Raw genomic sequence first — 26,677 nt, forward strand, 5'->3', positions numbered from 1 at the left:
ACATCGGGGTAAATGGTGATCATAAAGTTTGGATTGCATCCCTCCAGAACAGTTCCAGAAGTGTCTGGCAGTCAAGATTGTACATAAGGATGAAGATACGTTTACCCAGTAGATTGAGCTGACGATTATATTGTTTATCTGTCTGCCTTCTCTTATGTCTGTGTCCAGCTTTACATTTGGCTTTCTGTCCTCCTTCTCTCTTTGGTTTCATCAAATTATTATCAGATGTGAATAGAAAACATACATTATTCATTACGTGGAGCATAGTAAAGTTGTCTTACCATCATTATGTTCATAAGGAAGCCAAGTGTGCTTGGTGTTCTGGTGCGTGTAGTAAGAGTTTCGCTGCGAGCACTGCTGAGCCCTGAAATCCTCAAATGGTCCTCGGCATTCTTCAGTGTTGCACATCTGATATTCATAGGTAGAACCTGGGCACTCACGACCTCCATATGCTGGTCTGTACAACACAATATAAAGATACATTTTTTGTTACTATGTGTCATGATGGTATTGAATCTTATCTCTTTCTCATGCACAGCTACTTGTCACTAGAAATATCCAGGAACAATTTCCTAATACATTTGATAAATAGTGGAAAAAATGTTAGAGAAAAAAAAAAAAAGACTCCATAGAAGCGGATATTACACTATACACTATGTGCCACTTCTGCATTCTGAAATTAAGGGACTGCACATACCTCATACATAAGCTTTCTCAGCCTGGTTAACCCCTTTTTATCTTATTTCATTTACTACCACCTTATAAACTGGACTTTCACATTATCCCACTATTTACCATACATCCACCTTCACACCGATCCAAACAATCACATGATAATCCTACTAAAAACTTAATCCCAGCAATTACATCAACGAGATGACTAATTGGGTTTCACTAATTCCTATAATATACATCCTCCACTAAACTAATCCCACCAATCATATGATAAATCCACTACTAACGTAACTCCAGCAGTCACATCACTTTATGATGTGACCATATAAGGTTCTATTAATCCCTATATATCTCCACCAGTAACCATACATTATAACAATCTGATCCTATTTATCGTATCTTAAACATCTTCAATCTGAATTTACACTTTGATTTATTCATCAATCCCAGTGTGATCCCAACAGCAGTCTTGTAAAACTTTCCATTTCACTTTATTTTACCTAATCTCTATAATCCCTTGACATCATCCTTAATATCATTTAAAGGGAGTCTATCACCTTCCTTGACACCTTCAAGATGCCACCATAGTGCTGTAGGTGCTGTGACATACTTCCATATCATTCCTTCACTATGTGTCACAATCCCGTGGATGCCAAGAAAAAAACGTTTTTTTTCATATGTCACAGTGCCTACAGCACTATGGTGGCAGCTTGGAGCGGTTAAGGAAGGTGATAGACTCCCTTTAACATCTCATATCTTCTTGAAAAACATTGTTTGTGTCACTTTGTAACTTTTAGGGAACGTTTACATTTGCGCCCTTGTCCGTAAACCTTGTTTCCATCCTAATCTCTGGAGAAACTGGATAGGGGACGGCTTGCCGGCGGTCAGTTTTAAAACCCATTCATTTGAATGAGTTTTTAAAGCGAACCGCCAGTGTCTGTATGCAGGCTCTCCACCTGGAAACGTTTTTTTTTTTTTTTTTAACTTTGTGTCCATCCAAAAAAAAACCGGTTTGCTTTAAAAACCCATTCAAATGAATGGGTTTTAAAACTGACTGCTGGCAAGCCATCCCCTATGCAGTTTCTCCGGGGATTAGGATGGAAACCCCTGGGCGGACAGCGGGTGCTAGTGTGAACACCGCATTAATTTTATAGGTTCACATCATGTCTTAGGGTTGGTTCGCATCTGCTTCTGTATACCGTCCGGATGGAGTTCGCATGGAAACCCCCCCGAATGGAATACAAACGCAATTGCAAGCACTGTGCTGTAAAAGCGCACATACCCCATAGTCTGTAATGGGGTCCGTGTGCTTGCCACGTATGCGATAAGCACAAGGACCCCATTATAGTCCAATGGGTCCATGTGCTTTTACAGCACAGCACTTGCAATTGTATTCCGTTCGGGGGGTCTCCATGCGAACTCCATCCGGACGGAATACAGAGGCAGATGTGAACCAACCCTAAGACATTGGGGGGGGGGGGGGGGTCTCCATATGAACTCCTTCCAGACAAAATACAAAAGCAGATATGAACAGGGCATTATATTCTAGTTCAAACCAGAGTTGCATTGCTAGCTCCACTGTTTTCTGCTTGGATCTTATCTGTGTTTCATCTGCATAATCTGCTGCTGCTGCTAAGGTTTCCGTTGCCTGATAAATTTCCCTACAGCAGGCGATACAGATAAAATGTAGCATGAGCACTGGAAGTGATGATGAAGCTGTGCTCTGAGCACCGGGGGAACGCCTGAGCATAATTAGCACAAATAATAAAAACTACGTGCTTTTTATTAATGATAAGATCCCTTTAATTTAGGCCAATGTCCCATGTTTCCACGAGTATAATTGACCTGCAGAGATTTCCAAAAACGCAGGTTTTCTGCAGCCGATTTTTTTCTGCAATGTGTGGATGGGATTAGCCAGAACCTCATTCACTTTGCAGGTACTTTAAAATGCAGCGTTTTTTTTTTCCACGCCGTTTCCACAGTGTCAAAAAACACTGCGTTTTTGCAACATGGGGCTTTAGCCTTAACTGCATTTTCTACTGTATAGTACACGCATCAAGTGCAAATACTCAAACATAAATGAAAAGTAAAAATATGTTATTGTTATAAAGTTTTATACTTTTCTGGACACGTTTTTATTTATTTTTTTGGTTGTAAGGGCTATAGCGTTTCTTTCCTTTGGGTCAGTCAAATAATTTTTGCATTTTTTTTTTTCAAGATAAATGGGGCTTTATTATTATGTTTCTTTATTTTAATATCTGAGAAAATATAAACAAAAAAGCATGTCTGTTTTTCACACTTTTTTAGGTTTTTTTTTTTGTTTTTTTTTTACATAGATGACAATTATTATTGTGTCACCAATGGTGGAGCTAGAACCTGTGGCATTGGCATGATAGTGGCGTGTTTTTTTTTAGGTCTTAATAGAACTTTTGGGAAGGGGCATATTAACGTTCCTTTTTTCCTGTAACTGGAGCTGATATATTAGTACCAGATAAAGGAGAAATTCAACCTGCAATCCCACATTGTATCATTCTAGAGCAAATCTGGAGTAGCTCAGGTATTGCAGGCATACCCATCAGATCTCCACTGTGAAAAAGAAGGGTGATTCATCTGCTATATTACCCTATCTGGTCCCAATGGGTGTCATGTTTAAAATCCAAACCCACAGTCAATTATTTTGATATTACTAATTTAGTCTTATCAATAAAAGTGCTGAATATACAGTCCAGCGTGTCATGAAAGATTTTTGAGGGCAACAGGGGCTCTTCATTCCGACCTAACTTATTCTGAACAAACGACATCAGATTCTGATATTGGAAAAAATGTTCAACTCTTATTATAGTATGAAGGACAAGTATTGGTAGATGGGAAATATTACATACTAGCCTCTGCCCATGACTTCATCTGCGTATTGTTGGCGTCGAAGACGCGCCTATATTCAGCAAATTGCTGCCGTCGATAGTTTGCCTGCTCTGGCGTTTCGGCAGCTCTTAAGCTGTCTTGCTGCTGAACTTGTTTCTCATGCCATGCCTGTGATTGTTCCGGCATCTCAGCAGCTCGCTGGGACGCCATATAATGAGTGTGTTGCTGGCATTGATGATCCACATGCTATGGCGTTTACGCAGCTCTCAAGCTGGCCTGTCACTGAACTTGTTCCTCACACTGTGCCCGTGATTGTTCCGGAATCTCTTCGCTGGGACGCCATATAATGTGTGTTGTTGGCGTCGATAATCCCCCTCAGCTCTGCTTGAAGAGAACTCTGGCTACCTTCATAGCTCTCATTGTTTTAAAATTTTGTGACAAATTAGATTTTCTTTTACCTCGTATGTTTAAAATTGGCAAACTGACCATTTGGATTAAAGGTGTTTCCATCGTGTCAGCATGTTGCCTGGAGCATATCAGATAATATGCAAATGCATGTACACAAATGACTGAGGGTTACCTGAGTGTTTACACAGAGAGATTTATAGACCTGGCTGTATCAGAACCTGAGATAAGATGCTGCAAGAGCAGTGTAATATAGTATGTGAACATAAATTCATAAGTCGTGAAGCCATGTCATTTACCAAGATAAAAAATAGCCTTTGTTTTAATCGAGGTTACAAACTATCTAAATTTCATTCAAATGAATTCAGCTATTTTTGTGTGATTGACTAACAAACATCCATATTTTCACATTTATAATATTAGTAGGATTACATATGTACATACATTACATATTAAATACATTATATATTACATATTACACACATGAGAATCTATAGGCTAGTGCAATTCCTGCAGATCAGCTATTAGTTTATACTTATTTGAGATAACATCTGTAAATTATTACATAGGTAAATGATTATGATTATTATCCATTGTCGACCCCTCCCTCTAAACATAAAACTTGACAAAGAACTTGAGTAAGAATACTGTGTTCTCTGTACCTATGAATATAAGTATATTCAAGGCTCAGTTGTCTCGATTGCTAAATCTTGTGATGACGTATGGCAGAATAAATGAGAGAGGTTACAAGAAAAAGAAGAAATAACATGCAAGAAAGTAGAAGCAGTTGAAACAGCAAATGATAGCTTTGAGCTATATTAACATTTGCCTTCAATAAATCACAACTTCTGAAAATTTATTGTTTTGCTATATGCCTTGTGCCAAGTCTGTGTTTATGTAATCCGAAAATACGGTGGAGAAAGAACAAAAAGAGCATACAGATGTGGCTTTGCTGAGAAGAAAGAACCACCAGAAGCATAACATATGTTTACATTTCGCTGAACTGGAATTTGAAAGATTACTCACAAGTGTTAGGCCTATAAGTTAGGGCTCTGGTCCCTAAACTACACATATAAGCCTGTCAGCCATAAATTGCATGTAAGCACCTGCTGAGTAATGCAGTTTCAGAAATGAAATAGTAAAATATTTTTCAATTCAATGGATTGTCTGGAAGTCTTCTCAGAGCGGCATAGCAATTGTTGGTTTATATGTTATGCAGATGCCCTTGGAATGATTCTGGTATGCCTTAAAGAAATACACAGCTCAAACCTTTCATTGTAGAAATAATAATTCACCCTACAATAAAACAATGACATTCATTGTTTGGGAAAGTGTATCCGTACAGAACAGGCCACTAAATAGAAAAGAATTTGTCATTTTGAAACGCGTGATATTTAGGAGTTATTTTATGGAAATTCAACCAAAATCTCAAAATGTTTTCTTAAAAAAAAATAAATAATAATAGTACTTTTTGGCTTTTTGCGCTTGCTTTTTCGTGACTAAGGGCTCGTTCACATGGCAGAAAAGTTTTCCACCATGTGGTTTTTTGGCGCAGCTAGCCAGGACGGGCTGCCGATGCAGCGCATCGGTATTCTGTCATGACATCCCACTCTTGATTAGGCCTGAATGAATGGTCCTAAACAGGAGCTTGTCTCCAGCTGCGGATGCTGCAGATGACTCAGCTGTGGAATCAGCGGCAAGACAGGTCATGTAGCTTCTTTTTCCTGCTAGCTAGGTAGCGCAAAAAAATAGCAAGAGGCTCCCATTGATGTGAATGGGAGCCGTTTCTGCAGGTGGATTTTGAGGCGGATTCCGTGTCAAAATCCGCCTGCAAAAAACTCCATGTGAACATACCCTTAGATGTCTCTGAAAGACAGAAGGTATGGTTGATTTGAAAAGGAGGTTTTCATCTTGAAACACGTTATCTTTGTACCACCTTTTCTAATACATTTATTGTATCCCATTGGATGATTCTATCATATATCCATCTGTCACTCCAAACACCATACGCAGATTGAAGTTTTCCCCTGGAGCTTCGGTTGCTGTGGGTCAAATTTTTTTTTTACTTTTATAATTTATGATGAAACCTGCACCTCATTATAAATTATGAGCAAACTACGAGGGGGCAGGATTGTCAAGACCGGGGTGGAAAGCACTTGTCTTGATAAATCAGCCCCAGTGTTCTGTTTGCGTCCGTCACTGAGACAATTTTAATGTCCATTGTTCTGATCCTTGCAGCATCAGAAAAACAGATGTGCGAAAGTAATTTTATAGTTGAGGAATTTCCTTAGTTGGGCATCACTAACTGGTAGTGTAAGAAAATTGTAAATGTAACAACGTTTGCTGTACACTTACTATACGGTATACTGAATTATTGTAAGAAACAAGTGTGCATATTTATTTTACTTGGGACAGGTGGGTTAGTCTTTAATCCTTCTTATATATCAATGTATCATGTCTATAGTCAGTTTATCTCCAGGAAGGAAAAAGTGTCCACAACTGTAAATCATATTTACCTGACTTCAACTTTAACATCACTAAACTCCAGACATTAATATGACTTTCTCACCATACACATTACTATATAAAATGCACAAAATTTTTTCCAAAGTGCATATGGAAAAATGAACATCCTTTCCAAGTTACCAAGGTTTTCCATTCCAGAAGAATATTGTAATATGGTACTCTCACCACATTCAATTAGTGCAGCTTTTTCTCTCTCATTCCCATAATCTGACACATGGATTCAGTAAAAATCCTGAAATTTATATGTGTGCAAGCATTATATTTCACTACTATTAGTATCTTCTTATGCTACGAAATCCCAATAACTACAAAAAGTATTCTTTAACAGTAAACCTAAAGCTAATAAAAGTCAAATGAGAAATTTTAAGATGGGCAACTTTGAAAATAGATCACAGGGGTTCACTTCTTTAGAGGATACCCCCTTTGACCTGCTGTTCTTGCAAAGGGATCTGCTATTTTACAACTGGTTCTGAAACCCACACAACTGCTTTATATAAGACAAATATTTCATTTCTAATGAATTAGTTTATCTTTTTTACAGCTCTCTAGAGTACGGTAATTGCGTGGAAAAGAGGCACACTACACTAAAGCAGCCTATTCATATTAAATGTATGTTGGCATAACTCACCAAAAGTCCTCTTGACTATACTCTAATGGCAGATGTTGCTGGATATAGGGATTGGGCAGTGGGATTTCACATGCGAATTAGATGTAGCCAGAGGTGTCTGTCAGTGACTTTATCTCTTCTCCTATTCTGTAATGTTGAACTGCTTGGCTGATACACATCTCATGTATATGGTGACATTAGCAGGATCTATGGAAAACTAGACAAGGCTGCTACTTGACTCCAGCTTCCAAGACAGCAATCTGGTTTATCAGCAATTGCAGCAGGTACTACATGTAATAACTGGAAAATTGCGGAAGACAGGCCACTACAAGTGTCAATATGGTACCTACCCATAGTAAACACCCAGACGTAACTTGAAGCTGATGGTTCCCAGTGCAAACATCTGTAATGGAAGCTGCCTACTTTGTGTCATTCAGAATAGTGGTATATTTTATGTGCAAGAAGAAAATTTAGGGCATCCTCAGGGTCCAGATCTTGGTAGATCCTGCTCTTCCTGCACCCCCTATAGCTACACTTCTTATCCAAGGAACTCTATGAAGCTCTACTATGCTTTTATAAGCCTCCAGATTCATATAGATGCACATAGGGACATGTTTTATTATATTATTGAAATTATTCTCTCTTGCCAATTCAATTTCTCTTGAAAATGGACATCATGAAAGAGATGTTGATGAAAGAGATGCTCCATGTATATTACATACGTGTTCCAAGAATTTTCTGATGTACAGTAATGTACATGTTCATATTAAAGGGGTTGGATGCTTTAGACAGGACATGTGCTTGTAATAGAGAGCTGTATTTACGTGGGATACCTTTTATTATCCAGAGCAAAAGTCATCTGCAATGAGCAGGAAAATAAATAAACCATTGCAATGACAACTGGTTGTTCTTGAGATCACCTGGGAACTTTTGTGTAAAAATTGGTTGTTAAAAGTGGATAAGACCTATAAGGTAAATACATATGCGCTTCTTACGGTGGGTTGTTGCATTGTCTACCACGGGATCGTACTCCTCCTCCACATGTTCGAGAACAAGATCCAAATCTCGACCATGAGCTCCATCCTCCATCCTGACTGTAAGACTGCTCTGGTGTTTTCCAGATACAATGACCTTTAAAGCACCACTAAAAGACAAAAAACAATGCAATAAACTACTCATGAACATTTTTAACATAACTTTATTGTATATATGTAAAAATGTATAGTATATAGTCAGCATACAAAAAAGTAAGAACATATGTGTAAGGTTATATTTTTTTCATATAAGTGATCACATGACATATCTTTATTCAGACAGTACACAGATCTAAATGTGATGATGGAACTGAACAAAGAACACTCATTGGGATTTTCCTATCTTAATGCCATAAATTCATAATAGGTGTTGGTCTCAACTTTTGGTACTCCAACTCTTGAGGAGAACAGTGGATTAATTGCACAATTCTATAGGGATAGCTTAGTGCTCAGCCAGTCCTTGTCAGGCTTGTCAGTCCTATAGACTTTGAATGGAACAGACATATTCATGCTCAACCATTCATGCTCCACTTGGGATTACAGAACCCTGTTATCAGTGGGGTTTGAACTGTCAGACCCCCAACCTTCAAGCATTTCTGACCTATCCTATGGATAGATGATAAAATTCTGGGATAACACCTTTAAGATAACGAAATAACCACTCTTTGCATGAAAGGTTCTTTATGATATAGGCTCACAAAACAGAAAATATTTCAGGTCAGCAGCAAATTGTGCAAATGTTATAATTAAGAATAAGTACCTTTCCAGGAGAACATTCAGTTCCGTCAAGAGGGGGGCCCTTCTTCGTCTTGCAGAAATAAGGATTATCTGGGTGACTGCACCACAGCTGCTTGCAAGGGTCAAACGTCCTAAACTGTGAGAACAGACATTTGCAGCTTTTCAGTCTGACTGTACAGGAAGAGTCTTTCTATACAATTAATCAGCAAAAAAAAAGCTCAATTTAACAGAAAAAGACTGTTCAGTATCATTGTGTCCTATGAAAAAGATTGAATAAAGATTGCATATTCTCATAAAAAAAAATTTATTTTGGAAAATAAATCAGTTTATAGACACATGGCTATGTGATATCAAAATCATATATAAATCAATGTCAAGCAAATACAGTCAAGGGTTATCCAGTGTATACTGTGGTCCATTGCCTATCTGAAAACAGTCATCTTTGCTGCTCAGAGATGGCATTTTCTGGTCTCTCCCAGTTTATGACTCAATTCCAATATTTGTGGTGGTTAAACCATAAGAGGGAAAAAGGCTTTTGGATTAAGCATGGGTTGGGCATGATAAAAAGAAATGCATAAATTCTTCACCAGGAGGAAAATCATGAACATCTGAACATGTATCCTTAGATCAGGGATTTAAATCTTTTCCCATATAAGTTTTGCCCATAACCAGAACATACTGACTACTGTCCTTTTAAGTATGCTGTTCCATGCAAAAGACTCCATGATGGCTTGAAAAGCCCTTGCCCCGAAAAGTGCCACTTCTGGTCATAACCAGTGTCTAGAATTACAGTTCATAGTCCTTTTTCTATAGCATTCCATATATAACTTGTGATACTCACAGCAGTGCACATCCTATAACCCACTCCAAAATCAAATCTGCATTGTTCATCCATAGAGTAGTTGATTCCTGGTAATTCTGGGAGCTTTGGCCACTTATGTTCAAAGGGATCATCCAAGAGACAATCATAGGAACTAAAAGAGAAAGGGAAGAAGATTGCACATTAATTATTGGCACAGAAATTGGTCATGGTCTGTTACCTGCCGGTAACGTAAGAGTATGTTCACACATGGCAGATTGGTTTCAGAAATGTTTTGCTATTAAAACCATTTGAATGGATTTGATTTTGAAGTATTGGCATGTTGTGTTGTAATACTTGGCATTTGTCATGGGCACCCATTGATTTTTGGCAAAAGAAGTCGGCTATTTGTTGTCGCTGGGGAACTCTCAACTCTCCACCAATAACTGAATTGCAGGGGAAGAATGATCAGCATGTTGTAATGTAAAAACTGACATTTGTCTTATTCATGGGTTTGGGGGCACAAGATAGTTGCTTGTGGGTAGTCTTTACTGTAGTTAATAGTATTAAAGCTAAAATACAGAACATAAAAGTTGATGATCGTTTACTTTTTTACTTAATGATATTTGCACAAGTATTTTGATCTTTAGAATATCTGTAACAAAGATCATATAGACCACATAGAAGTGCATAGGTGTGCAGCACACAATAAGGAAACAGACAGATTCCAGCCAGCGATTGCATTTAGAGCACAACCACACTACAAAAGACTGTCTAGACCTTCATTGTTACTCCTGACTCATCCACTAGTCACAGGTTTTACATACAGATGTTCAGATTACACTCTTGGGTATATCACGTTTCTAAGAATATAGACACTCCTCCTACATAAACAAAAAAAAAAACTAGATTTTGAAGATTTTGTTCTTAGTAAAGAATTTGAGGAACTTACTGTATGTATCTGTTAAGTTCTTGCTTACTGCATCTCGACCAGTGATAACGATGGAATGCGGCTTGCACCAATGGAGCCATGATGCTTCCCATACTGGTTTCATCAGCACACCGGTTCCCCTGACCATCATGCTCCATACCTAGCCTATAAAATGAAGGAAAAAAACAACATGATGATACAATTCAATAAATTTCAGGAAGAAGGTCTTTCACCAATCCTCCCGTGCTGGTAACTAAATACTTGTATTTTTCATGGAATAACTATTCTACAACTTCTTTTCTTAGAACTCTGCATTGTAGGGTTTCTATGTTTTTCATCATGAATATGAATTAATAAATTGAGAACTTGTTGATGCCATTCCCTTTGTCAAAGGACATTGTCCCTGCACAGACTGGTGCCCAGGTTTCATTGTATTAATAAAATACTAGGAATAATAAGAATGGACACATAGCTTTTAGTTCACAGTAAAGGTCACCATACACTTTAGGCAAACTCATTGAAACCTGTCAACTTTTGTTGAGGCTAGTTGTCTCTCTTAGGCTGGTCTTACACGACCGTAGTTTAAGTCCGCAAATGGTCTGCAATTGAGGGTTTTCAATTGCGGACACATTATACTCAATGCGGCCTCTTACACCACCGGATATTTTATCTGTGGTATGTCGGGCCGCAACCGAGGTCCGCACTTTTTAGAACATGTCCGTAATGGCCGCAATTCACGGCACTGCACGGACTCGCCCATATAACTCTATGGGCGAGTGCGGAAGGTCACGGACATCTGCGGAGTGTAAGTTGATGATCAGCAACTAGTGTTGCTGATCAGTAACTTGCGGACCGTAAAAGCATTACGGTCGTGTAAGACCAGCCTTATGTGGGACTTCCAGACTCTATCCATCAGATGATGTCAGGAGGAAAAAAAGATCAGTATATTGAATTTCAGTGTTAGACAATCATTTGTCAGTGGAGATAAACCACCACCAAAGTGTCTAGTAGCAGCTCAGATCCTGGCTAATCCCATCCACACGTTGTAGACAAAAATCTGCAGCGAAAAAGCTGCATTTTGAAAAACGTATGTGTATTTGAAAATTGCAGCATGTCAATTATACCTGCGGAAACACTGTTGATTTCTGCATAGGTATAATAAGAGCAGAAAGTACGCAGAGGGAAACTCAGCAAAAACGCAATTAAAAAAAACTCTGTGTTTCCGCAGCATTTTTTTTCTTTTTTTTGTCTGTTTTTCTCCATGTGGGGCCTTTAGCCTATAACAGACTTTTTCAGATGTTATTTTAAAACTATTTTGTGCAAAAAAATCACACATCTTTATTATGACCAGTGCTTCTGAACTTAGGTAGTTGCGCAGGAAATAGAGTTCTTTGAGAATGACACAAGAAGTTCTTTACCTTTCTTCTAATCTTCTGTGGTTATGAGTGAACTAATGTCTAAGTCAACGTGAAGGTAATATAGACTGTGGTTTGTAGAGAGACAAATACGAGCTTATGACAAATGTGCTTACCAAACTATTAAACAATTTGATTCCCTAAAGATGTATCTAACTATAAGCTCCAGGTGGCCAGAGCAATTCTGTTCACATGTAGTCATCATGTACGCTTTGATCTTAGGATGAACAGACATAACAGATAACCTCATTGGTTTACAACGTGCCCGATAATTTACCACTGTTTTGTCAAATTGCTTTAAATTATACAATTCCATAGTAACAAAGAGAGAATTGTCCATAGTCATAACCACGTTTGCCTGGTTTGTCTTTTAATTCTTTCATTGTTAAAGTAAGACAAGGAATGGCTTTTGATGTTTGGATGCTTATTGTTGAAAACAGCTTATTTCTTGAGAAAAATAATATAATCGTTTAAAAAACATGAAGCCATTTTTGGTTTGACGCTGATCACATATGTTCACATTAAAAACCATTGTTCTCTGTTCATTCCTTGTAAACAGGCATGTCTATAAAATGGAGGACTAGGTAAATACACAAAGTTAACAGACAAAATAATGCGATTCTATAAAGGTTCATTGTCCAAACATTAACAACTGATCGAAGCACTTACTCCATTTTCATCCATTATTCAAACATCTAAGGCTTTATTCACAAGACGGAATTTGGAGAGGAATTTTCTACCTCTGATTCCTGTCCAAATTTGTCCCTGTGTAATCAGAGGCACAGAGCTTTGGCTTTCCGCCCCAAGTTTGCTCTCTGAGTAGTGCAGAAATAATGTGGCTATTTAGCTGTAGTTTTGTGCCATGGGTTCTGCTGTTGATTCAGCTATGGAATCCACAGCGAGATCGAGCAAGATACCTCTTAGAGTCCAGAAAAAAAGAAGCCATTGTCTCCCATTGATTTCATCCAGTATTTGAGCAAATTTTGAGGTGGGTTCCAACTCAAAATTAGCTGTAAGGGACCCAAAATAACTATGGGACATAACCTTTTCGGCCCCTTCAGGCTCCAGGGCTCAGATGCAATCACAACTTCGGGACTCCCTATTGTCACTCGGTGACACTCGGCATGGTGCAAAACTGAAATCAAGAAGTATTCCTTAGTCTTGAGGAGGACAGCATCCCAACAACATCTCCTTTCTATTTCTATAGATTTTGCTGTTGGTATTAACTGTGGAAATATATGTAGTTGTTTCCCTTTCTTTCATGTGATAAAGAAAACGTTGCAGATTCCAGTATACTTACACATGACCCGTTTCATGGGCAACCACAAATGCAGAAGAAAAGCCATCCTCATGGTTAAGGGTACAGCTACGCAATGGGTGGCACATACCCGTGACTGGAGCATAACCTAGTGTACATAAAAAGAATATGATATATTAAGCAACATCTTTCACATAGCCTTAAAGTGAATGAGCAAATTATGTATAAGGCCCCATCATGCAGAGTAGCTGCTTTTTATTTTCTGCAGATTTTGCTGCAGTTTTTTTTTTGAACCAAGAGTGGCTACAATAGTGATGGGAAAAATATATGGGAAGTTGTTATACTTCTACCTTCTGTTCAACCCACTTCTGGCTTTGGCTAAAAAAACTGCAACGAAATCTGCAACAAAAAAAGCGGCTTTTCCACAACACTATAAAGCATATTCACCTGTTCCTGGTGCTCTGTTTCAGCCATTGGTGTCCGCTCCTGCACCAGTGCCTAGATGCCAAAAGTCCTCAGCTGTATGTGACTACTAAAGCTGTGGATTGGTCACTGGCAAGGAACCGGTGATGTATGTTAGTGACGTCATCAATCTGTCTTCAGCAACTGCTGAAGCTGGTGATTGGTCTCAGAGATCATATGACCTCTGGCATCCAGGCATCAGTGTGACACCAAAGGTGAGTATGCTTTATTTTTTAAAAAAAATTTACTCCTCCCCCAGCCTACACTTTCCTGGAGAAACCCTATAAAGGGAATGTCATCAGAACAGTCCCTATCCAACTATAAGCACAATTAGATAGCCGGGGTTCCAAAAAATAGAAAAACATTTTTTTCTGCTTACCGTGCCTTTATTGCTGAAATATTATTAGCTTTTTTTCCTGATATGCTAATGAGCTTTTTGGTATGATGGCATCATCATCGCTGCTCTTATTACACCAAAGAGATATTTGCCTGCAATGATGGATGAGGCTGAACAGTATACATGTCAGGCATAGGAGCAGTGGCGTAACTAAAGTCTTGTGGGCTCCAGTGTAATCTTTTGTCTGGCTACCTCATCCCTACAGCAAATTCTTGATAGTGATGGTTATGGGTGCTAAGAAAATTAATCATTCTTAGTGTGGTTTGGGTAATCTGTGGGTCTCCTTAGTTTATTGGCCAGATGGAAGCTGCAATCTCAATACTGATACCAGTGCTTATGGGCCCCCTAAGGCTCCTGGGCCCCAGTGCGACTGCACCGTCTGCATCCCTCAAATTACACCCCTGCATTGGAGGGAAAGGGAGCTGTGCACTGGAAAGCCCACTTTAGCTCTTTGATTAGATGCCCTTGTTGCAGCAAACAGATTGGTGGCAAAAAAGCTAATATCTCAGCAACAGAGGCATGGATTGGGAAGCAAAAAAAAAAAAAAAAAGATACATTCCCTTGAACTCCTACTATTTGAATTTGCTGGTCTGGTGACAGACTCCCTTGGAATCTAGCACTGGAATCTAGCATCTATTGTCCAGCTTTTATATAGATACTATAAAAACATGGACAAAATTGTTGGTACCCCTCGTTTAATGAAATAAAAACCTGAATGACTTGAATCTGATCAAAGTAATAATAATTAAAAATAATTTGAAAATGAACAAATGAAAGTCAGACATTGCTTTTTGCTTAAAAATAAATAAAACTCATGAAATAATCCTAGACAGAAATGATGGTTAACTTAATATTTTGTTGCACAACCTTTTGAGGCAATCAAACGATTCCTGTAACTGTCAATGAGACTTCTGCACCTCTCAGCAGGTATTTTGGCCCAATCCTCATGAGTATACTGCTCCAGTTGTCTCAGGTTTAAAGGGTGCTTTTTCCACACGGCATGTTTCAGCTCCTTCTAAAGATGCTCAATAGGATTTAGGTCAGGGCTCATAGAAGGCCACTTCAGAATAGTCCAATGTTTTCCCCTTAGCCATTCTTGAGTGTTTTTAGCTGTGTGTTTTGGGTCATTGTCCTCTTGCAAGACCCATGACCTTCAACTGAGACCAAGCTTTCTGACACTGGGCAGCACATTTCTCTCTAGTCTCTCTTGATAGTCTTGAGATTTCATTGTACCCTGCACAGATTCAAGACACCCTGTGCCAGATGCAGCAAAGCAGCCACCAGAACATAACAGAGCCTCCTCCATGTTTCACAGTAGGGACAGTGTTCTTTTCAAGATATGCTTCATTTTCCGTCTGTGAACATAGAGCTGATGTGCCTTGCCAAAAAGTTTGTTTTTTGTCTCATCTGTCGATAACACATTCTCCCAGAAGGTTTGTGCCTTGTCAACATGTAGTTTGGCAAATTCCAGTCTGGCTTTTTTATGATCTGTTTTCAACAATGGTGTTCTCCTTGGTCATCTCCCATGAAGTCCACTTTGGCTCGAACAAGGACACATGGTGCGATTTGACACTGATGTTCCTTGAGCTTGAAGTTCACCTTTAATCCCTTTAGCTTCACACGGAGTAAACGCGCGTGTATTTTTGCAAAATACGGGCCCCTTCACACTACGGATACGCTGACTGATTCTGAACGTTAAAACTAGAGATGAGCGAACAGTGTTCTATCGAACTCCTGTTCGATCGGATATTAGGCTGTTCGGCATGTTCGAATCGAACACCATGTGGTAAAGTGCGCCATTACTCGATTCCCCTCCCACCTTCCCTGGCGCCTTTTTTGCTCCAATAACAGCGCAGGGTAGGTGGGACAGGAACTACGACACCGGTGACGTTGAAAAAAGTAGGCAAAACCCATTGGCTGCTGAAAACATGTGACCTCTAATTTAAAAGAACAGCGACGCCCAGCTTCGCGTCATTCTGAGCTTGCAATTCACCGGGGACGGAGGTTTCCGTCCAGTTAGCTAGGGCTTAGATTCTGGGTAGGCAGGGACAGACTAGGATAGGAAGGAGAAGACAACCAACAGCTCTTATAAGAGCTAAATTCCAGGGAGAAGCTTGTCAGTGTAACGTGGCACTGACGGGCTCAATCGCCGCAACCCAGCTTTCCCAGGATCCTGAATGGAATACACTGACAGTGTATTCCCGTATACCCGATATATACCCCCGATACCCGTTCCAACGGTGTGCCCCCCCACCTTCACCCCAGAAATACACTGCAAGTCCCCTAGCAATAGAATTCGGGCTATATACACCCACTATTTTTGCTACTGGTATATAGTGCCATTGTCTGACTGGGAATTCAAAGAATATATTGGGGTTACAAATACCCTCATTTCTTGCTACTGCCATATAGTGCCAGTTTCTGACTGGTAATTCAAAGAATATATTGGGGTTACATGCACCCACAATTTTTGCTACTGGTATATAGTGCCATTGTCTGACTGGGAATTCAAAGAATATATTGGGGTTACAAATACCCTCATTTCTTGCTACTGCCATATAGTGCCAGTTTCTGACTGGTAATTCAAAGAATATATTGGGGTTACGTGCGCCCACAATTTTTGCTACTGGTATATAGTGCCATTGTCTGACTGGGAATTCAAAGAATATATTGGGGTTACAAATACCCTCATTTCTTGCTACTGCCATATAGTGCCAGTTTCTGACTGGTAATTCAAAGAATATATTGGAATTACAAATACCCTCATTTCTTGCTACTGCCATATAGTGCCAGTTTCTGACTGGTAATTCAAAGAATATATTGGGGTTACGTGCACCCACAATTTTTGCTACTGGTATATAGTGCCATTGTCTGACTGGGAATTCAAAGAATATATTGGGGTTACAAATACCCTCATTTCTTGCTACTGCCATATAGTGCCAGTTTCTGACTGGTAATTCAAAGAATATATTGGGGTTACATGCACCCACAATTTTTGCTACTGGTATATAGTGCCATTGTCTGACTGGGAATTCAAAGAATATATTGGGGTTACAAATACCCTCATTTCTTGCTACTGCCATATAGTGCCAGTTTCTGACTGGTAATTCAAAGAATATATTGGGGTTACGTGCACCCACAATTTTTGCTACTGGTATATAGTGCCATTGTCTGACTGGGAATTCAAAGAATATATTGGGGTTACAAATACCCTCATTTCTTGCTACTGCCATATAGTGCCAGTTTCTGACTGGTAATTCAAAGAATATATTGGGGTTACGTGCACCCACAATTTTTGCTACTGGTATATAGTGCCATTGTCTGACTGGTAATTCAAAGAATATATTGGGGTTACAAATACCCTCATTTTTTGCTACTGCCATATAGTGCCAGTTTCTGACTGGTAATTCAAAGAATATATTGGGGTTATAAATACCCTCATTTCTTGCTACTGCCATATAGTGCCAGTTTCTGACTGGTAATTCAAAGAATATATTGGGGTTATAAATACCCTCATTTCTTGCTACTGCCATATAGTGCCAGTTTCTGACTGGTAATTCAAAGAATATATTGGGGTTACGTGCACCCACAATTTTTTCTACTGGTATATAGTGCCATTGTCTGACTGGGAATTCAAAGAATATATTGGGGTTACAAATACCCTCATTTCTTGCTACTGGTATATAGTGCCAGTTTCTGACTGGTAATTTAAAGAATATATTGGGGTTATAAATACCCTCATTTCTTGCTACTGCCATATAGTGCCAGTTTCTGACTGGTAATTCAAAGAATATATTGGGGTTACGTGCACCCACAATTTTTGCTACTGGTATATAGTGCCATTGTCTGACTGGGAATTCAAAGAATATATTGGGGTTACAAATACCCTCATTTCTTGCTACTGCAATATAGTGCCAGTTTCTGACTGGTAATTCAAAGAATATATTGGGGTTATAAATACCCTCATTTCTTGCTACTGCCATATAGTGCCAGTTTCTGACTGGTAATTCAAAGAATATATTGGCGTTATAAATACCCTCATTTCTTGCTACTGCCATATAGTGCCAGTTTCTGACTGGTAATTCAAAGAATATATTGGGGTTACGTGCACCCACAATTTTTGCTACTGGTATATAGTGCCATTGTCTGACTGGGAATTCAAAGAATATATTGGGGTTACAAATACCCTCATTTCTTGCTACTGGTATATAGTGCCAGTTTCTGACTGGTAATTCAAAGAATATATTGGGGTTACGTGCACCCACAATTTTTGCTACTGGTATATAGTGCCAGTTTCTAACTGGGAAATCAAAATGTGCAAGGCTCCCGGAAAGGGACGTGGACGAGGCCGTGGGTGAGGTCGGGGGAATGGTTCTGGGGAGCAAGGTAGCAGTGAAGCCACAGGGCGTCCCGTGCCTACTCCTGTGGGGCAGCAAGCATTGCGCCACTTCACAGTGCCAGGGTTGCTTGCCACATTAACTAAACTGCAGGGTACAAACCTTAGTAGGCCCGAGAACCAGGAACAGGTCTTGCAATGGCTGTCAGAGAACGCTTACAGCACATTGTCCAGCAGCCAGTCAGACTCTGCCTCCTCTCCTCCTATTACCCAACAGTCTTGTCCTCCTTCCTCCCAAAATTCCCAAGCTTCACAGAATAACCCCAACTGTCCCTGCTCCCCAGAGCTGTTCTCCGCTCCTTTCATTGTCCCTCAACCTGCCCCTCCACATCACGATTCCACGAACCTAACAGAGGAGCATCTGTGTCCAGATGCTCAAACACTAGAGTCTCCTCCATCTCCGTTCGATTTGGTGGTGGATGACCAGCAACCCACCCTCATCGACGATGATGTGACGCAGTTGCCGTCAGGGCATCCAGTTGACCGGCGCATTGTGCGGGAGGAGGAGATGAGACAGGAGTTGGAAGAGGAAGTGGTGGATGATGAGGACACTGACCCGACCTGGACAGGGGGGATGTCAAGCGGGGAAAGTAGTGTGGATGTTGAGGCAGGTGCAGCACCAAAAAGGGTAGCTAGAGGCAGAGGCAGAGGTCAGCAGCTTAGGCGAAGCCAGGCCACACCCGGAATCTCCCAAGATGTTCCAGTTCGTACCCAGCCCCGAAAAACTCCCACCTCGAGGGCACGTTTCTCGAAGGTGTGGAGTTTTTTCAAGGAATGCGCCGAGGACAGATATAGTGTTGTCTGCACAATTTGCCTCTCGAAATTGATTAGGGGCTCTGAGAAGAGCAACCTGCCCACCACTTCAATGCGCCGTCATTTGGAATCCAAGCACTGGAATCAGTGGCAGGCAGCAACGGCAGGACAAAGGCCGCCTGCCGTTCACGCCACTGCCACTGCCTCTGCCACTGCCACCTGTGCTGGCGATGCACTCCAGAGGACGAGCCAGGACACCACTTCATCTGCCTCCGCCACTTTGTTGACTTCTTCCTCATCCTCCCCGTTCCTGTCTTATCTCCTTCTCCTGCACATCAAAGGCACCATCAGGCGCTTCTTTACAACAACCCACCATCTCTCAGACATTGGAGCGGCGGCAGAAATACACTGCTAACCACCCACACGCGCAAGCCTTGAACGCCAACATCGCTAAACTGCTGGCCCAGGAGATGTTGGCGTTCCGGCTTGTTGAAACTCCCGCCTTCCTGGACCTGATGGCAACTGCGGCACCTCGCTATGCCGTCCCTAGCCGTCACTACTTCTCCCGGTGTGCCGTCCCCGCCTTGCACCAGCACGTGTCACTCAACATCAGGCGGGCCCTTAGTTCTGCGCTTTGCACAAAGGTCCACTTGACCACCGACGCGTGGACAAGTGCATGCGGACAGGGACGCTACATTTCACTGACGGCACACTGGGTGAATGTAGTTGAGGCTGGGACTGCTTCCCAAACTGGCCCGGTGTACCTCGTCTCCCCGCCTAACATTCCTGGCAGGGACACGAGAAGAACACCCCCCTCCTCCTCCTCCTCTACCTCCTCCTCCTCCGCCACCGCCTCCTCCTCCGCCACCGCCTCCTCCTCCGCTGTTAGATTGACCCCAGCTACGAGTTGGAAACGTTGCAGCACTGGCGTTGGTAGACGTCAGCAGGCTGTGCTGAAGCTGATCAGCTTGGGGGACAGACAGCACACTGCCTCCAAGGTGAGGGATGCCCTCCTCGATGAGACGGCAATATGGTTTGAGCCGCTGCACCTGGGCCCAGGCATGGTCGTTTGTGATAACGGCCGGAACCTGGTAGCAGCTCTGGAGCTTGCCGGACTCCAACATGTTCCATGCCTGGCCCACGTCTTCAACCTAGTGGTGCAACGTTTCCTAAAGAGCTACCCCAATGTTCCAGAGCTACTGGTGAAAGTGCGGCGCATGTGCGCCCACTTTCGCAAGTCGACAGTAGCCGCTGCTAGCTTAAAATCTCTCCAGCAACGCCTGCATGTGCCACAACACCGGCTTTTGTGCGACGTCCCCACACGCTGGAACTCAACGTTTCAGATGTTGAATAGAGTGGTTGAGCAGCAGAGACCTTTGATGGAATACCAGCTACAAAACCCTAGGGTGCCACAAAGTCAGCTGCCTCAGTTTCACATCCATGAGTGGCCATGGATGAGAGACCTTTGTGACATCCTACGGGTCTTTGAGGAGTCCACAAGGAGGGTGAGCTCTGAGGATGCGATGGTGAGCCTTACAATCCCGCTCTTGTGTGTTCTGAGAGAATCCCTGATTGACATCAGGGATAACTCAGATCACACAGAGGAGTTAGGGATAGCATCCGATCCGTCACAGCTGGAGAGTAGGTCCACACATCTGTCCGCTTCACTGCGTTTAATGGAGGAGGAGGAGGAGGAGGAGGAGGAGGAGGAAGAAGAGTTGTCCGATGATGTGATGGTGATACAGGAAGCTTCCGGGCAACTTCGAATCGTCCCATTGTTGCAGCGCGGATGGGTAGACATGGAGGATGAGGAGGAAATGGAGATTGAACTTTCCGGTGGGGCCAGAGGAGTCATGCCAACTAACACTGTGGCAGACATGGCTGAGTTCATGTTGGGGTGCTTTACAACCGACAAGCGTATTGTCAAAATCATGGAGGACAACCAGTACTGGATCTTTGCTATCCTTGACCCCCGGTATAAAAACAACATCTCGTCTTTTATTCCGGTAGAGGGGAGGGCCAATCGCATCAATGCTTGCCACAGGCAATTGGTGCAGAATATGATGGAGATGTTTCCAGCATGTGACGTTGGCGGCAGGGAGGGCAGTTCCTCCAGTAGGCGACCAAGTTCTCACCGGTCCACACAAACGAGGGGCACACTGTCTAAGGTCTGGGACACCTTGATGGCACCCCCTCGCCAAAGTGCCGCCACGGAGGGTCCTAGTGTCACCAGGCGTTAGAAGTATAGGCGCATGTTGCGGGAATACCTTTCCGACCACAGCCCTGTCCTCTCCGACCCCTCTGCGCCCTACACGTATTGGGTGTCGAAGTTGGACCTGTGGCTTGAACTTGCCCTATATGCCTTGGAGGTGCTGTCCTGTCCTGCCGCCAGCATCCTATCTGAGAGGGTGTTCAGTGCAGCCGGTGGCATCATCACTGACAAGCGCACCCGTCTGTCAGCTGAGAGTGCCGACCGGCTCACATTGATAAAAATGAACCACCACTGGATAGAGCCTTCATTTTTGTGCCCACCTGTGTAAAGCACCCCAACATGAAACTCCATGTCTGTACTCAACCTCTCCAATTCCTCCGCATCCTCATACTCATCCACCATAAGCGTTGCACAATTCTGCTAATACTAGGCTCCCTCCACCCTGCTTTCCCACAACTCTGCTGGTTAGAGGCTCCCTCCACCCTGCTTTCCCACAACTCTGCTGGTTAGAGGCTCCCTCCACCCTGCTTTCCCACAACTCTGCTGGTTAGAGGCTCCCTCCACCCTGATTTCCACCAACTCTGCTGGTTAGAGGCTCCCTCCACCCTGATTTCCCCCAACTCTGCTGGTTAGAGGCTCCCTCCACCCTGCTTTCCCACAACTCTGCTGGTTAGAGGCTCCCTCCACCCTGATTTCCACCAACTCTGCTGGTTAGAGGCTCCCTCCACCATGAATTTCCCAAAACTTGGCTGTTTAGAGGCTCCCTCCACCATTAATTGGTCCAAACTGGGCTGTTTAGAGGCTCCCTCCATCATGAATTGGTCCAAACTGGGGTTTTAGAGGCTCCCTCCACCATGAATTTGCCCAAACTGGGCTGTTTAGAGGCTCCCTCCACCATGAATTTCCCAAAACTTGGCTGTTTAGAGGCTCCCTCCACCATTAATTGGTCCAAACTGGGCTGGTTAGAGGCTCCCTCCACCATGAATTGTTCCAAACTGGGTTTTTTAGAGGCTCCCTCCACCATGAATTTCCCAAAACTTGGCTGGTTAGAGGCTCCCTCCACCCTGCTTTCCCACAACTCTGCTGGTTAGAGGCTCCCTCCACCCTGATTTCCACCAACTCTGCTGGTTAGAGGCTCCCTCCACCCTGATTTCCCCCAACTCTGCTGGTTAGAGGCTCCCTCCACCCTGGTTTCCCACAACTATGCTGGTTAGAGGCTCCCTCCACCCTGATTTCCACCAACTCTGCTGGTTAGAGGCTCCCTCCACCCTGATTTCCCCCAACTCTGCTGGTTAGAGGCTCCCTCCACCCTGCTTTCCCACAACTCTGCTGGTTAGAGGCTCCCTCCACCATGAATTGGTCCAAACTGGGCTGGTTAGAGGCTCCCTCCACCATGAATGTGCCCAAACTGGGCTGTTTAGAGGCTCCCTCCACCATGAATTGGTCCAAACTGGGTTTTTTAGAGGCTCCCTCCACCATGAATTGGTCCAAACTGGGTTTTTTAGAGGCTCCCTCCACCATGAATTTGCCCAAACTGGGCTGTTTAGAGGCTCCCTCCATCATGAATTGGTCCAAACTGGGGTTTTAGAGGCTCCCTCCACCATGAATTGGTCCAAACTGGGGTTTTTAGAGGCTCCCTCCACCATGAATTTGCCCAAACTGGGCTGTTTAGAGGCTCTCTCCACCATGAATTGGTCCAAACTGGGTTTTTTAGAGGCTCCCTCCACCATGAATTGGTCCAAACTGGGGTTTTTAGAGGCTCCCTCCACCATGAATTTGCCCAAACTGGGCTGTTTAGAGGCTCCCTCCACCATGAATTGGTCCAAACTGGGTTTTTTAGAGGCTCCCTCCACCATGAATTTGCCCAAACTGGGCTGTTTAGAGGCTCCCTCCACCATGAATTGGTCCAAACTGGGTTTTTAAGAGGCTCCCTCCACCATGAATTTGCCCAAACTGGGCTGTTTAGAGGCTCCCTCCACCATGAATTGGTCCAAACTGGGTTTTTTAGAGGCTCCCTCCACCATGAATTTGCCCAAACTGGGTTTTTTAGAGGCTCCCTCCACCATGAATTTGCCCAAACTGGGCTGTTTAGAGGCTCCCTCCATCATGAATTGGTCCAAACTGGGGTTTTAGAGGCTCCCTCCACCATGAATTGGTCCAAACTGGGGTTTTTAGAGGCTCCCTCCACCATGAATTTGCCCAAACTGGGCTGTTTAGAGGCTCCCTCCACCATGAATTGGTCCAAACTGGGTTTTTTAGAGGCTCCCTCCACCATGAATTTGCCCAAACTGGGCTGTTTAGAGGCTCCCTCCATCATGAATTGGTCCAAACTGGGGTTTTTAGAGGCTCCCTCCACCATGAATTTGCCCAAACTGGGCTGTTTAGAGGCTCTCTCCACCATGAATTGGTCCAAACTGGGTTTTTTAGAGGCTCCCTCCACCATGAATTGGTCCAAACTGGGGTTTTTAGAGGCTCCCTCCACCATGATTTTGCCCAAACTGGGCTGTTTAGAGGCTCCCTCCACCATGAATTGGTCCAAATTGGGGTTTTTAGAGGCTCCCTCCACCATGAATTTGCCCAAACTGGGCTGTTTAGAGGCTCCCTCCACCATGAATTGGTCCAAACTGGGTTTTTTAGAGGCTCCCTCCACCATGAATTGGTCCAAACTGGGGTTTTTAGAGGCTCCCTCCACCATGAATTTGCCCAAACTGGGCTGTTTAGAGGCTCCCTCCATCATGAATTGGTCCAAACTGGGGTTTTAGAGGCTCCCTCCACCATGAATTGGTCCAAACTGGGGTTTTTAGAGGCTCCCTCCACCATGAATTTGCCCAAACTGGGCTGTTTAGAGGCTCCCTCCACCATGAATTGGTCCAAACTGGGTTTTTTAGAGGCTCCCTCCACCATGAATTTGCCCAAACTGGGCTGTTTAGAGGCTCCCTCCACCATGAATTGGTCCAAACTGGGTTTTTTAGAGGCTCCCTCCACCATGAATTTGCCCAAACTGGGCTGTTTAGAGGCTCCCTCCATCATGAATTGGTCCAAACTGGGGTTTTTAGAGGCTCCCTCCACCATGAATTTGCCCAAACTGGGCTGTTTAGAGGCTCTCTCCACCATGAATTGGTCCAAACTGGGTTTTTTAGAGGCTCCCTCCACCATGAATTGGTCCAAAATGGGGTTTTTAGAGGCTCCCTCCACCATGAATTTGCCCAAACTGGGCTGTTTAGAGGCTCCCTCCACCATGAATTGGTCCAAATTGGGGTTTTTAGAGGCTCCCTCCACCATGAATTTGCCCAAACTGGGCTGTTTAGAGGCTCCCTCCACCATGAATTGGTCCAAACTGGGTTTTTTAGAGGCTCCCTCCACCATGAATTTGCCCAAACTGGGCTGTTTAGAGGCTCCCTCCATCATGAATTGGTCCAAACTGGGGTTTTAGAGGCTCCCTCCACCATGAATTGGTCCAAACTGGGGTTTTTAAAGGCTCCCTCCACCATGAATTTGCCCAAACTGGGCTGTTTAGAGGCTCCCTCCACCATGAATTGGTCCAAACTGGGTTTTTTAGAGGCTCCCTCCACCATGAATTTGCCCAAACTGGGCTGTTTAGAGGCTCCCTCCATCATGAATTGGTCCAAACTGGGGTTTTTAGAGGCTCCCTCCACCATGAATTTGCCCAAACTGGGCTGTTTAGAGGCTCTCTCCACCATGAATTGGTCCAAACTGGGTTTTTTAGAGGCTCCCTCCACCATGAATTGGTCCAAACTGGGGTTTTTAGAGGCTCCCTCCACCATGAATTTGCCCAAACTGGGCTGTTTAGAGGCTCCCTCCACCATGAATTGGTCCAAACTGGGTTTTTTAGAGGCTCCCTCCACCATGAATTTGCCCAAACTGGGCTGTTTAGAGGCTCCCTCCATCATGAATTGGTCCAAACTGGGGTTTTAGAGGCTCCCTCCACCATGAATTGGTCCAAACTGGGGTTTTTAGAGGCTCCCTCCACCATGAATTTGTCGAAACTGGGGTGTTTAGAGGCTCCCTCCACCATGAATTTGCCCAAACTCTGCTGGTTAGAGGCTCAATCCACCCTGATTTTCAAAACAAATGTTGGTGCCAACCTCAACTTACTACAAGGGCCAAATTCACTGCTGGTGACAAGCTCTCCTCACTGCAAGTGCCAAATACACATGTTTCAAGGTGTTTTCCTACTGTCAGAGAGGTGGTATTGAGTGTGTAAAGTGTGTAGTTGTTAGGCTGTGATGTTGGGGTAATAGAGGGTCTTTGGTGTGTTAGATGCCCCCAGACATGCTTCCCCTGCTGTTCCAGTGTCATTCCAGAGGTGTTGGCATCATTTCCTGTGGTGTCATAGTGGACTTGGTGACCCTCCAGACACAGATTTGGGTTTCCACCTTAACGAGTATATGTTCCCCATAGACTATAATGGGGTTCGAAACCCGTTCGAACACACGAACATTGAGCGGCTGTTCGAATCGAATTTCGAACCTCGAACATTTTAGTGTTCGCTCATCTCTAGTTAAAACACGTTCAGAATCAGCGCGTGTCAAGCAGATCCCATTCATCTCAATGGGAACCGGCATACGAGCGCTCCCCATTGAAATGAATGGGCTGCTTTTTTCTCTACAAGCGTTCCCATTGAAGTGAATGGGAAGCGCTCACATGTACGGCTCGCTCAGCTCATTCCGTCTTTATAAGCGCTGATTCTGAACGTGTTTTAACGTTCAGAATCAGTCAGCGTATCCGTAGTGTGAAGGGGACCTACACATGTAAAAATAAGACTCCCATTGACTTCAATGACATTTTACAGGCGTATTTTTACAGGCGTATTTTTACACATGTAAAAATACCATTGAAGTCAATGGGAGTCTTATTTTTACATGTGTATTTTTACATGTGTATTTTGCAAAAATACACGCATGTTTACTCTGTGTGAAGGCTCCCTTAGAAGTTTTTCTGGGTTCTTTTGATACAATTCATATTATCCATCTCTTTGATTTGTCATCAGTTTTCCTCCTGCGGCCACGTCCAGAGAGGTTGGCTACAATTCCATGGATCTTAAATTTCAGAATAATGTGTGCAACTGTAGTCAGGAACATCAGGCTGCTTGGAGATGGTCCTATAACCTTTACCTTTAACATGCTTGTCTGTAATTTTCTTTCTAAGCTCCTGAGACAACTCTTTCCTTCGCTTCCTCTGGTCCA

At 43.0% G+C, this 26,677-nt stretch overlaps 1 protein-coding gene across 1 annotated transcript in view; it reads right to left on the reverse strand.

Annotated features, from left to right (window-relative positions):
• ADAMTS14 (ADAM metallopeptidase with thrombospondin type 1 motif 14) overlaps window positions 1-26,677 on the reverse strand; it is a 120,780-nt gene that overhangs the window by 39,908 nt on the left and 54,195 nt on the right. Inside the window, exons 7-12 of the mRNA XM_075258166.1 lie at window positions 13,293-13,398; window positions 10,599-10,742; window positions 9,689-9,821; window positions 8,870-8,983; window positions 8,071-8,219; window positions 282-457 (exon numbers count right to left, since the gene is read on the reverse strand). Of these exons, the coding sequence (XP_075114267.1) occupies window positions 282-457; window positions 8,071-8,219; window positions 8,870-8,983; window positions 9,689-9,821; window positions 10,599-10,742; window positions 13,293-13,398 (822 nt within the window). The remainder of the gene's footprint in view (window positions 1-281; window positions 458-8,070; window positions 8,220-8,869; window positions 8,984-9,688; window positions 9,822-10,598; window positions 10,743-13,292; window positions 13,399-26,677) is intronic.

The sequence above is a fragment of the Leptodactylus fuscus genome, chromosome 10 (assembly GCF_031893055.1).
Source record: "Leptodactylus fuscus isolate aLepFus1 chromosome 10, aLepFus1.hap2, whole genome shotgun sequence".
In the NCBI taxonomy this organism is placed as follows: domain Eukaryota; kingdom Metazoa; phylum Chordata; class Amphibia; order Anura; family Leptodactylidae; genus Leptodactylus; species Leptodactylus fuscus.